Source organism: Nicotiana sylvestris, chromosome 2, assembly GCF_000393655.2.
Source record: "Nicotiana sylvestris chromosome 2, ASM39365v2, whole genome shotgun sequence".
Lineage (NCBI taxonomy): Eukaryota > Viridiplantae > Streptophyta > Magnoliopsida > Solanales > Solanaceae > Nicotiana > Nicotiana sylvestris.
In genome coordinates this window covers 169298814-169311446 of record NC_091058.1, presented here as the reverse complement: position 1 = coordinate 169311446, position 12633 = coordinate 169298814, and the positions used below count along the sequence as shown (strand labels likewise).

At 36.0% G+C, this 12633-nt stretch overlaps 1 protein-coding gene across 3 annotated transcripts; it reads left to right on the top strand.

Annotated features, from left to right (window-relative positions):
* The first annotated feature begins 4962 nt into the window (after window positions 1-4962).
* On the top strand, window positions 4963-11639 carry LOC104226499 (V-type proton ATPase subunit F-like). Of its 3 annotated transcripts, none has more exons than XM_009778511.2 (6): window positions 4965-5087; window positions 5387-5469; window positions 6649-6730; window positions 8478-8560; window positions 9682-9851; window positions 11414-11639. In XM_009778511.2, the coding sequence occupies exons 2-5, from the start codon at window positions 5407-5409 to the stop codon at window positions 9844-9846; spliced, it is 393 nt and encodes a 130-aa protein (XP_009776813.1). In that variant the 5' UTR covers window positions 4965-5087; window positions 5387-5406; the 3' UTR covers window positions 9847-9851; window positions 11414-11639. The 3 variants fall into 3 exon arrangements, with proteins under 3 accessions (XP_009776814.1, XP_009776813.1, XP_070024430.1); XM_070168329.1 differs by having other exon boundaries at window positions 4966-5087; window positions 8481-8560; XM_009778512.2 differs by lacking the exon at window positions 11414-11639 and having other exon boundaries at window positions 4963-5087; window positions 8481-8560; window positions 9682-10106.
* Window positions 11640-12633: the final 994 nt, after the last annotated feature.

Below are 12633 nucleotides of genomic sequence, written 5' to 3'. Positions count from 1 at the left end.
GGGTATTTGGTCGGGATATTTGATTGCTGGTAACAGTAATGCTTACTTTGTGTTCCTATTCTTGTGTTGCAAACACATGGCTCGCAATTCGATAAGTTTCTTCTCTTCCTGTAGATCGGACCGAACGTCTCCGCAGTATATTTGAGATGCATCTATGATTCGCGCCGGTCGACCCTCAGCAGTGTACATATTATTCTGGATCGGGACATACGACCTCGGCAAAACTCGTGCATAATATCACTAGGAGTCCGAATAATCATGAGATTTCCCTTTTAGTTGAGACCTGACATTTATATGATATTTCTTATCTGTTTGAGATAGCACTTGATATTTCTTACCTATTGAGATATTATATGAGATTTGAGAAATTTATTTTATCATAATGTTGGAAAATTTTCGTTAGTTACAGTTCTTACCTCATTATTTCTATTTTATTTCATATTCATTTATAATTTAATATATTGATTCATTGGACCACTAGTAAGTGTCGATGTCAACCCCTCGTCACTACTTCTCTGGGGTTAGGCTATATACTTACTAGGTACGCATTGATTTATGTAGTCATGCTACACTTCTGCGCTTATTGTGCAAATATACTTCTGATGGTCATTTGGGCTCAAGGGAACAATTATTGAAGGGACTTTACGGTGAGCTGCATCCCATTATACGATCTGCAACACATGGAGTTTCCACCATATTCATTTATGTTATCCTATCTATTTTGTATTCCAGACAGATGTTTTATTGGTGTTGCACTTCCTAGTGGATGTTCGTACACTTATGACACCAAGTTTTGGGATATTCTAAAAGATGTTAATGGTTTTGCTTAAATATTGTCACCTTTTTATTTTATATCTTACTGTATCCATGATTTTCAATGCATTAATTTCTTTATTTAGTAAAATTCATGGTTTCAAAAGTAATAAAATGAATAAGTAAGTTGATAGTTTATTGTTGGCTTGCCTAATGGAGACGTTGGGCACCATCACGACCTATAGCGTACAGTGCATGTATTTCACTATTTGCCAAGAATTTGGTTATCTAGTTTCAGAGTAATATTTATTTTGCTTTAAAAAAGTTTGTTTGGGGGGGGGAGGGGGTGATAAGACCCCACAAGATAAGGTATGTAGTTGAAACTTCGGCCTTAGTTCAAGGGGTACTTATACATATTTCCATGGTTTAGAGATAATCCAAAGGGTTTGAGAGTGATTCAGATCTATCTTGTGAAATTGGAACTTAAAGAACTTAAGAAAGTTCATATTTTGGTTTGGATTTTGATTCTTAGATGTGATGTTTACATATATATTTTGAGACTTTTGACAAGTTTTATACGACATATGGACTATTTGGAATGATCGGAGGGGTCTCAAATACCTCAGATGGATTTTGAACAAGTTTGAGCATTTCAGCACTTTACTGATATTCTATAGCTTTTTTGAAGTGCCGAAGGAACTTTTTGAAGTGTGGAGGGAACTTTTCAAAGTGTTGAGGCAATGCCTTGAATGCTGAGTCTATGGAACAAGTTCTAAGGTAATGGGACAAGTGCTGGGGCAATGGCCAAAGTGCAGACCGCAGTGCGGGCAACAACAAGAGAGTTGTAGGTCTATTGGTTGATCTCGGAAGCTTATATCTTATAATCTATAATAAATTTGTGTTTGATCCAAAATAAAAGTCGTACCCATTGAGTCTAGTTTCCATAAGTTCAAACCATTCATCATTTAGACATTCGTATAAAGTATTATGATCATTTTACTAAAGAGCGGTAGTGCAGTACTGTTGTTATCATGCAAAGTGCAGCCATAGGGCGTGGATTGTGGATGACAATAGGAGTGCGACCATGAGTGCAACATGTACTACGAAAGTGCGGCCAATACTGTTTAGGGCCAGAAATTTAAACCCTTCATCATTTCGACATTCGTATAAATCTCATATGACACACCATACAAGTAATGTCTCCAAATCTTGAGTTTATACATAATAACTACCAACTTCAAATTGTTAACCGGGTAATTCTTCTCATGAGGCTTCAATTGCCTTGATGCATAAACAATCACTCTACCCTCCTAGATCAATACAACACCAAAACCAATATGTGAAGCATCAATATACCGTGTATGACCCTATCTATGGTCAACATCAACATTGAGGGATGTAGTCTTAAACTTTTGATAGCTATCTTCACACTCATTATACCATCTAAAAGAACGCTTTTTTGAGTCAACTTCGTCAATGGAGATGCAATAGATGAAGAACTCTCTATAAAATGACGATAGTAGCCTGCCAAATCTAAAAAACTCATAATCTCCATAGTTGTAGTAGGTCTAGGACAATTCTGAATTGCCTTAATCTTCCCGGGATCAACTTTAATACTATCACCAGACACCACGTGACCCAAGAGTACAACTTAGTCCAACCAAAACTTACACGTTAAGAACTTAGCATAAAGCTTCCATTCCCTCAAAAGCTGAAGCACAATCTTCCAGTGATGCTCATGTTCCTTTACGCTATGAGAGTAAACCAGAATATTATCAATGAACACTATCAAATAAGAATCTAAATAAGGCTTGAACACCTTGTTCATCAAATACATGAATGTGTTGGACCATTAGTCAAACTAAATAACATCACAAGAACTTATAATGACCATAGCGTGTCCTAAACGCCATCTTAGGGATATTTAAAGTCCTAATCTTCATCGGATTATAACCCGATCTTAAGTCAATCTAAGAGAACACCCTAACACCTTGAAGTTAATCAAACAAAATCATCAATACTTTTTAATGGTGGTAACTTTGTTCAACTGTCTATAATTAACACATCCTCATATTACCATCTTCTTCTTCACAAACAACATGGGTGCAACCCTACGAGTAACACTCGGTCTAATAAATCCCCTATCCAGTAACTCTTGTACTTGCCTCTACAACTCAGATGGAGCAATGCAGTATGATAAAATAGATATGGACTGTGTGCCCGACACCAAGTTAATACCAAAATTAATATCCATATCCGATAGCATACCCCATAAATTCATAAGGGATGCCTCCAAAAACTCTCTCACTATTGGTACTGAATCAATGGAAGGAACCTCTATACTAGTATCTCGGATTAAAGACAAATATATTAAGACCCCATTTGTTTTTTAAAGATTAAGACGTCTAAATTTGAATGCACATCTGGATATTAAGATATGTATTAAGATTAAAACGTCTGGATCTGAATACACATCTGAATATTAAGATATGTATTAATATCTGAATAATAAATGATTATGACTATTTGATTTTCAACATCTGAATGTATAAAATTTATCCTTATTTAAAAATTAATAAATAAAAATTCAAATAAAATACTAATTAATTTAATATTCTATTAAAAATAATATGGTAATTGGTGGTGGTAATGGTTGACCAGTGGTAAAACCAGAAATTTTTCTAAAGGTGTTCAAACTTGAACGAAGTAAAAAAAATTGCCAACAAAGGGTGTTCAATATATATTATATACCTCTAAAACTTAATATTTTACCTATATATACCGTATAATTTTTCGATGAAAGATGGTCAATTGACCACCCTTAAGTGAATGTAGCTTTGTCCCTGTGGTTGACGGTGGTGCTTATGGATGCCAACTGGAGGCGGCGATTGGTGGTGGTTTTAATTGATGGTGGTGGTTCTAGGTTGTAGCTAGTGGTGATTGGTAGTGGTAATTATGGTTGAAGAAGGTGGTGGTGGGTGGTGATAGTTTATAATGTGGACAATGGCGACTATGGTTGTTGATGGTGGTGGGGTGACTGATTGTAGTAGTTGAGGTGGGTAGGTGGGTGGTTGTGATTGAGGATGGTGGTAGTGACATTAGTTGATAATGATGGGGTGGGTGGATGGTGGTAATTAATAATGGCAGGATCGAGGGTAATGGAAGTCGATAATGATAGCAATGACAACTATGGTTGAGGATGGTGATGGTCGGTGATGGTGTTTGAGTTTGGTGGTAGTTGGTGGTGGTGGTTGAGTATATGGTGGTTGGATGGTGCATGGTGGTAGGTGATAATGGCAGGCGGTGGCGACAGTTAGTAGTGAATGTGGATGATAGCTTCTTAATGAAATGAAGTCTTTGTTATAGATTTTAATCAATAAGACCTATTTAGACCCATTAAGTAGTTGAAAATTAAGAAAAATAAATACACTTAATTATTAAGATCTGAATGATTAAGATTCAGACTTAAAGACACACAATAGACCTTTGTGGTTTGGCCCTTCCCCGAATTCCACACATAGCGGGAGCTTAGTACACCGGGCTGCCCCTAGACTTAAATAACAAACACACTTAATATCTGAGATCTGAATGATTAAGATTCAAACCTCCGTTAAATACAAACAAATTGAGGCCTAAATATACCTTCGCATTCATACATCGAGCTTTCAAAATGAGATCACTTGTTTGATTTCTTTAGGTGTATTAAATTTCATTTGTGTATGGTAATATTTTACAGTTATTAAGAATTAATTAGTTGTGTTACTTTTAAACGAGGAAGCAATGTGAGTGTAGGAAAGGACGTGGGTAGTTTTGTAAAGGGAAAAGGGCCAAATATATCCATCTACTTTCATATATTGTTTATATTTAAACTCTGTTATACTATCGGGTCAAATTTATCCCTACCATTATTAGAGCCCGTTTGGATTGGCTTGTTTTAAGTGCTTTTAAGCCAAAATAGCTTTTAAGTCATTTTGTAGTGTTTGAATAAAGTAAAAAAGTGCTTCTAAGCACTTGTTTTTAAGCTAAAATGACAACAACAAACGAAAAGCAAAAAATTAGAATTCCTAACTTATGGCTTAAAAGCTATTTTGGCAAGTAACTTAAAACAAGTTCATCCAAACGAGCTCTTAGTTATATTATCGGGCAAATTTAGCCCTACAATCAACAAACCTTATAAAATTATCTTTTGTAAACGTGTCCAGAACTATTAGGCTTACAAGTTATACCCATTCTAAAAGTTTCAACTTCCAATCATTTAAATAAACATCTGACAGTATTACTCGATCTGTCTCTCGCCATTGTATTCCTCTATTAAGCCTGAATAAAACTTGAAGGTAAGCTTCAACCCTCTTCAATTACGCGTATGAGGCTTCCTCTTTCATATAAATTCTCATGGGATCTGACTATTTTATGATAGTTAATTGCATAATAATTCTAAGAATGTGAAACATAGGAAAATCTTATGTGGGGTTTCATCAAACTTTGTGTATTATTAGAATTGTAAAGATTTTGAGTGGTTTGATGACTTTTTCTTAACTATTTAGAATTCAATTTGAAATGTGAATTTGTTTTATGTATTCAAGATTCATGCTTTTAAGTGTTTGTTAATTTGGTGATTTTATGTTATTTGCAGAAATCTTGTTGTAGTGTTAGATGACTAACCGAACTCCAATTAAAACCAGCAACTCTGCACTTATTGCTATGATTGCTGATGAGGTATTTACATTAGCTTGAAATTAGCACTTGTTCTGTATACTGTATATGTTTAGAATTCACATAATCTGCTTATTTTCTTTGTATCAATGACCAAGATTTACTGTCCCAGGGCTTTGGGCTAGTGGTAAGAGCACAACAATTGATGTGTGGGTTACGCACACTTCACGAGTTTGAAATGGCATTTAAGTGGAGAAGGGTAGAGGGGCATGCCCATTATCCACCTAGGTTCGAACTGTGCACAACTGGCCCTCGAGGGTTTCTCGGTTATCAAAAACAGAGAAAAAAATTAGAAAACTGAGCTTTAACAGTTTTTTAGTTGCTTTCTAATAAGACTATGGAGTACATGCAGGGTTCATATCTGAAGCTTTTGTGTGGTTGAGCTTTAGCCATTTTAAGTATCCATGTTACACATGGAAACAACATTCTGTTGAAAAAAAATTAAGCAAAATTAATCGTCCCTTTTTGAAAATTATCTAGGTTGAAGTTTCTCATAAAGTCAATTTACGTCATAAAATCCATTGGAACCTTTTGTTAGCATTATGTTAAGGTGAAATCTGTGGATATGCAGCAGGAATTTATGAATGGGAAGTGCTAGACTAAATAAGTATGTCAATCTACCACTTAAACAAGATAAAAGAATGAAATGGTAAAAGTTGAATTAAAAACACCATTGAAAAGGAAGACTGATGCATGGATCAAGGTACTATAAAATTGTCATGATATCGTTGTCCTAAGAAATACTCATGGACGGTTTGTGTGAATGAGTTGTTGCTTGCTGACTCTTGTTTCTCTTTCTCTAGGATATTTTTTGGCTTATCAATGATGACCTGTCTTGTAATTTTGGAAGAGTCAAATCTGCGATATGCTTTCTAGCCATGCTAATCTCGTTCTGTTATTGCGATATTATCAGATATCCCTGAAGGAATAATCAACCAAGTGATTAAATGCTTAAGGGATAGCTTTACCAGCCAGACCATTGATTCTGTCTAGTTCATAGCCTAAGTGATAAAGGATAGTGGCAAGTTTACATCTTTTATGCAATTTGAAGAAATAGTATGATTTGAATACACCACTGGGATCCTGTTATATCTCTTCCTCTTGATAAATGTCCAATTCAAATATCAAAGATATCTTTACTCCTATCAAGTAATCTCAATATCTTTTGTTTTTCTAATGCAGGATACAATTACTGGATTTTTACTGGCTGGAGTTGGCAATGTTGATTTGAGGAGGAAAACAAATTATCTCATTGTGGATTCAAGTATGTTTCAACTTCAGAATTTCTGATTTCTATCACTGGGCATTGTTCTTTTTACTTTCTCTGCAGTAGCATTCACTTTCTTCCTAAATGACAGTTTCATGATGGATTATAACTTTGCTTGATGATTTGCATAAACAAATTACCCTGAGATTGCTGAAACTGTTTACCAAGGACAGAGTCATCCATACCCATTTCATGTTGCTCCACATAAAATTTGTTTTTAGTATTTTGGTAGTTTGCTCGGAAACAAAGTGCTCTGATAACAAATGTTCCCTTGTATTCTCTTGCAAAAAAGATCTTGTGTGGATAACCGCTTTCAACTTATATGTTGTAGCCTCCACTCTCCACCAAAATGATATCCATGTTGCGTAGTAGTAACTTGATTGAAGACCATATGCCCTTGTATTTGTGTTAATGGAACTTTGACGTCTAGGATTGGTATGTTCTATTTTCTCTTCCTACGTGTGAGCTAGAGCCCGTATGGCTTAGCTGATTTAAAGTAGCTGATAAGCATTAAGTGTTGAAAGCATTCGTAAAATACAAAATAAGGGTGAACGTAATAAATGATGGAAGATGTACATTCATTGTGCGCCTTGAAAATATTTATTATCACGGGGTAAACCTTGAATTTGATGGCAGTAATAAACGCATTATTTTCATATGAAATGTAGTCAACTGGGCAATAAATGCACAATGCTCAATTATTTCTTTTGTTAACACATTTTTTTGTATTTTCTACTATATTTTCACACCTATAAGTATGTGTATCTTGTAAATCATTTATATCAAGTAAGTTATCACGTTGGGAAGAACACAACTAGTTCTCTCCATTACCCCCTCCTTCCTAAGATATTTCACAAAATGAAACCAAAAAGTTAACCTGAGTATATACTGGCAATTATTTGCCTTTGATTTTTGTTGTGTCACCATTGTGAACAAGGGCTCAGACGCTTGGTTAATGATCAGGGTCTTCTGACCATTAGATCCAAGAGTGGTTACTTATATGCAATTAATGCTAAAATTTGTCTATCTGTGCTCCTCCTTGCTAGGGTCTACATTTCATTATCAAAATGGGGATCATTGCTCTTTTGTGTTTAGTTTGGCTTATGCCCTTGACTCGTGGTGCCAGTAGTAAGGGTAATGTGTGGTAAAATTGAAGGGAGAAAATAGCCATTGTTATTTGCAACATTAACCGAGATGCTTATGTCTGTCTGAGAATCTGTACACGTCTTATCTGATTATGCACTTCCACCACAATAATGACCTCACTTCCACCACTTGGTACAATAATGACCTCTGATAATTCCTTAAACGATACCAGTAAAGTGCATAAAATAGATCTGTTGTTAATATTGATCTCCAGACAAAACAGTTAGTGGAGAGGGGATGTATGAAGGAACTACTTATGTTCATTTGGTTATAAGTATTTCATCTACATTTATTTTCAATTAGTAGCTCACATATAAACTAACAGCTGAGGAAAGGATGGAAGAATAAAATGTAAGGGTCTTCTTTTGAGTGCTGGAACTTTACTTTATTTGATGTTATTCAATTATTTTTAAGAAGGGGAGCCTTGGCGTAACTGGTAAAGTTGCTGCCATGTGACCAGGCGGTCACGGGTTCAAACCCTGAAAACAACCTCTTGCAGAAATGTAGGGTACGGCTGCATGGCTTAGTGCACCGGGCTGCCCTTTTATTCAATTGTTTTTAAAAGACAGTAATCTTGATTGTTTGCCTTATGGTTTAGAAGCAACGGTGAAGCAGATTGAAGATGCTTTTAAGGAATTCACCACAAGAGAAGATATTGCAATCGTGTTAATCAGCCAATATGTAAGTTCTTTGCTATTTTTGTGTTGTGAGTTTGATTGATTAACAGTTACATGTAAAGTTATCAACAGTTTGCTGATTATGCCATCACCTGAAGAAGTATTTAACGCTGTGCAATGAGTGTTTCGTCATCTGAACTAGTCAACTGCTACTTATGTATCATTGAAATTAGTTTAGTTTGTTGAATGTGGGCTGCAAATTGGATTGACCAAAAGCAGAGTTTATCTTAACTCTGAAGTACCTAATTAGTGGCCAAACCTCAAGTGCTCTTCAGCCAAAGCAAGCTGGGATGAGAGACTTGCATGACTGACTTATGAAGTGCGATATGCTATTTGGGAAGGCTAAGCTTCCAAGTACAATCTGTCCCTGTGATGGTTCCATCAATTCTTTTGTCTAATCTCTAGCTAATACCAAGAATTTTCAAAAGCAAAGACATTAGTCATTACGAAATACCATATGAAGCCTACTTTATCTATCCAAATTTAACACTACAAAAAGTCTTAAAGTTGGATGGGCAGGAAAACAAAAGTTGGGTAAAGTTGGAAGGGTAGGAGGAGGAGTAAGAGAGGGGGAGCGAATCTTGGCCTGGGTAGGAAAGAGGAGTTCACCACTTCTGTCCAATTTCAGACTGATATAGAAACCAGGCTAAGGGCAAAAGATTTGTTGTACTGTCTCGTAGGAAAGGAAAACCAGTCAGTCTGGCAACAGTGAAATCCAGTAAACCCCCCCCCCCCCCCCCGCCCGATGTTAAACACAGTTAAGCTGTTGAATAACTATTTCGGTTTAGTACTTCCCATCTCAAAGCAGTCCTCAAGTATTGTTGTCTGTAGATAAGATACAGTGTGGAATAGGTGCTGATATACTCCTTTTATTTTTTTGACATTGCAATTCAGTCTACTAAACATATATCAGCATGAACTAGTTCTTCAATTGAAATTTGTCTAATATGGTGAAGGATTTTTTCTGTTGAAGTGAGAGTATTATGTGCTTTATGTATGCATTTTAAAGGTAGCTGGTGGCACCTTCTTCCTTCTATTTGTAGTTGCACCAAGTAGAACCAGGTTCCGAAAGAGTCTATATCTGAGTCTACCTAATTTTACCACTCATTGGTCTCTCTTTTTCAGGTTGCCAACATGATAAGATTTTTGGTTGATAGCTACAACAAACCAATTCCAGCCATTCTGGAGATTCCATCAAAGGACCATCCCTATGATCCTGCCCATGACTCTGTTCTTTCACGAGTGAAGTATCTCTTCTCTACTGAATCAGTGGCATCTGGAAGGCGTTGATGACGGTTTGTGTTTCAACATGCTCCAATCATTCAATTCATATCTGAATGTTGTATTCTATGTTACCTTGTGCTCGTACATTATTCATTTTGCAATCTTATGTTATTTTTTACTTTAAGTTATCTTTTCTGACAACTGTTGAAAGCAGTTTCTAAGAGTGAATAACCTCGTTATAAGTCAGAAGTTGATGTGATTCTTATTCTTGATGAATAATTTAGCAATGTTTCGTATGTAGTGAATGTCTTTTTGGTTTCACCTTACATGTAATCTTGAGATCTTTCATCCACCATCACTGTTTCAAGGAGTAACATTTGTCATGTCAACTTTTGTTCACATCACATGGGAAAATGGCAACACTAGAGCCAAAAAGAAGGTCCTAGCACAAAAACACTAGGTGATCTCTTCCCATTTGTCCAAAGTTGGTGAACTAAGTTAGTTAGTACTTGTGTTGGTGGAAGATAGTCGGTATCCTGTGAAATTAGTCGAGATGCTTACAAGGTAGAAATTTTAATACCGATTCAAGGTTCACAATGTGCACGCCCAATGAAAGAAACAGTTTTGGCAGGTCGGACAGTATTTTGAAAATATAATCTAACCTATCCCATGCCAGAAAACATATCATTGTAAGATTGGTTTTCTCTTTACCTATATTTGCTTCACTTTAGAAACTCTTTTTTATTGAATTTCACAATGGAAGCAGCCTAAGGTTAGGTCCTTCGATTCCGTCAAAACAAGTAATAAGTGTTTTTTTTTTTTTCAATTCTAGTTTCTCCTCCATTTTGTTTTTGTCACTGTATATATTTTGCAACCAAAAATACGTTTTCTGCAAAAATTATAATTTAAAGGGCATTCATAAGTCTGTAAACATATACTTTAAAACAATGATGTCACAGCCAAATTATTGGCACGTATTGTTTGCTTTGATCCAGCAGATTTTATATAGATTTATCCCTTGGACTATGCCATAGTAAGCCAAAAAGGGCCTCTACTAAAGTCTCACATTACGTGTCCTTCTTAACTTAGAAGCCCGTCAATCTTTGATCCGCTCTTATCAACAGTCCTTTGTCATGAGCTTCACATATACTCCCCCATATGAATTTAGCATCCTTGCTCAGCTTTACCCCCACCATCATACTGTTACGACGGTTCGTGACACACGTTATTACTTTGGTCCTTTAGACTTCATAGATTTCTTCTTTGAGCAACATCATATTGATCCCAAAATCGAATATACCACTTGAATTTGTTCAATATTTAATCCAAGCTCCCCCCCCCCTCCCCCTAGATGTGGGATTCACGTAAGGTATCCCATGCATCTCTTCCTTAAAAGCTTATCAGCCTAAAAACCTATCACTTCGTAATCCGTCTCATCCATTCGTCCTCCGTCATGAACTTCACAAATGTATGTTGTGACAATCTTTAGATTTTATATAACACCATTTTAAAATTTCATGTAATTCTTCTGCAAAGCTAATAGGAGAAGATAGAAGCTTGAGTAATTGGTAAGCAGGCAAGTTGCGTTATTTACCTCCATTATTTTTGACACCTGATTTGTTTACAATTACAGGAAGACGACTTTGCTTTTGGGGTTATTTGTGAAAGTTATTGCCAACTTTCGTACAAGTTTGGTGGACTTGGCCCGGAAGATTATCCTAAACAGACATGTGGCATTAATTAGTTATTTGTGACTTAGACTAGTTAAGAATTTTACTCTATCCAGTTTATAACATTTAATTATTTTGTCCAACGCAAAGGCTTAAGTATTAAGCAATTCCAAAATCTTTTAATGAAAATTCTTGCAAAGTTAATAACTTGAACATAGCTATTGATTAAAGGGCTAGAGTGGGGGGGGGGGGGAGGGGGTGACAGGAGTGGTCGAGGAACTGGTAGAGGTGAAATAGAAATCCACGCTCTAATTTTTTTTATTTTTTATTTTTATTTTTTTTTTGTTGTTGTTGTTGTTGTTTACTTATTAAATGAAATGAAATTGTATATCTTAAGATGATTAAATATGAATATAAATTTAAGTAAACTATGATTATATTTTTCTTTGCTATCCAATATTGTTGACTCGTTATACTTCATTCAACGCACATTTTAGTATAATCTCTAATAATGACGATAGACTGAAATCATGAGATTCACGACATTGGAAGGGTAAATTATTGAACCGGATCTTTCATTTTTTTCACCCAAATAAAAAAAGAAGGTACGTTATTTAATAATAATATATTAAAATGTCTTGTAATCAACGTACCTTCTTCCTTTTATTTATTTGGGTAACAAAATGAAAGGCCAGGCAGCTCTCGGCGCACGTTAATAATTCCTACATCTCTCGGCGCACGTTAAGCAAGATCTGCTAACTTGCACTGGTGGAGATGGCGAGACAGAGGAAGAAGAACTCCATAGCTAAGGAATCGACTGTAGACGAGGAAGATAAGACAGATGATAACGATACTAGACTAGTTATACCAGAAACGGAGATTCCCCAAGCTCTAGACTCGGTGCAACTATTCCATTGGATGAAAGGCATGGGGAGTGCACCAACTGTTCTGCATGGACAAGAGAGGAAGAAATCGGAGGAGCTGGTGGCAATTCAAGCACAGGCAACTCCGATAGCTAAGACTCCTGCAGATCCTGCACCAAATGAGATGGAAATGGCGAAAGCAGCTAGGAAACTTATGTTCTCAAATCAGAGGCCAAATTCTGAGGGAATAGGGATAAACTTAGCGGAAGTGGTTAAAGGAAACAGATCTCAACGACAGGGGATGCAATTGGAGTATTACC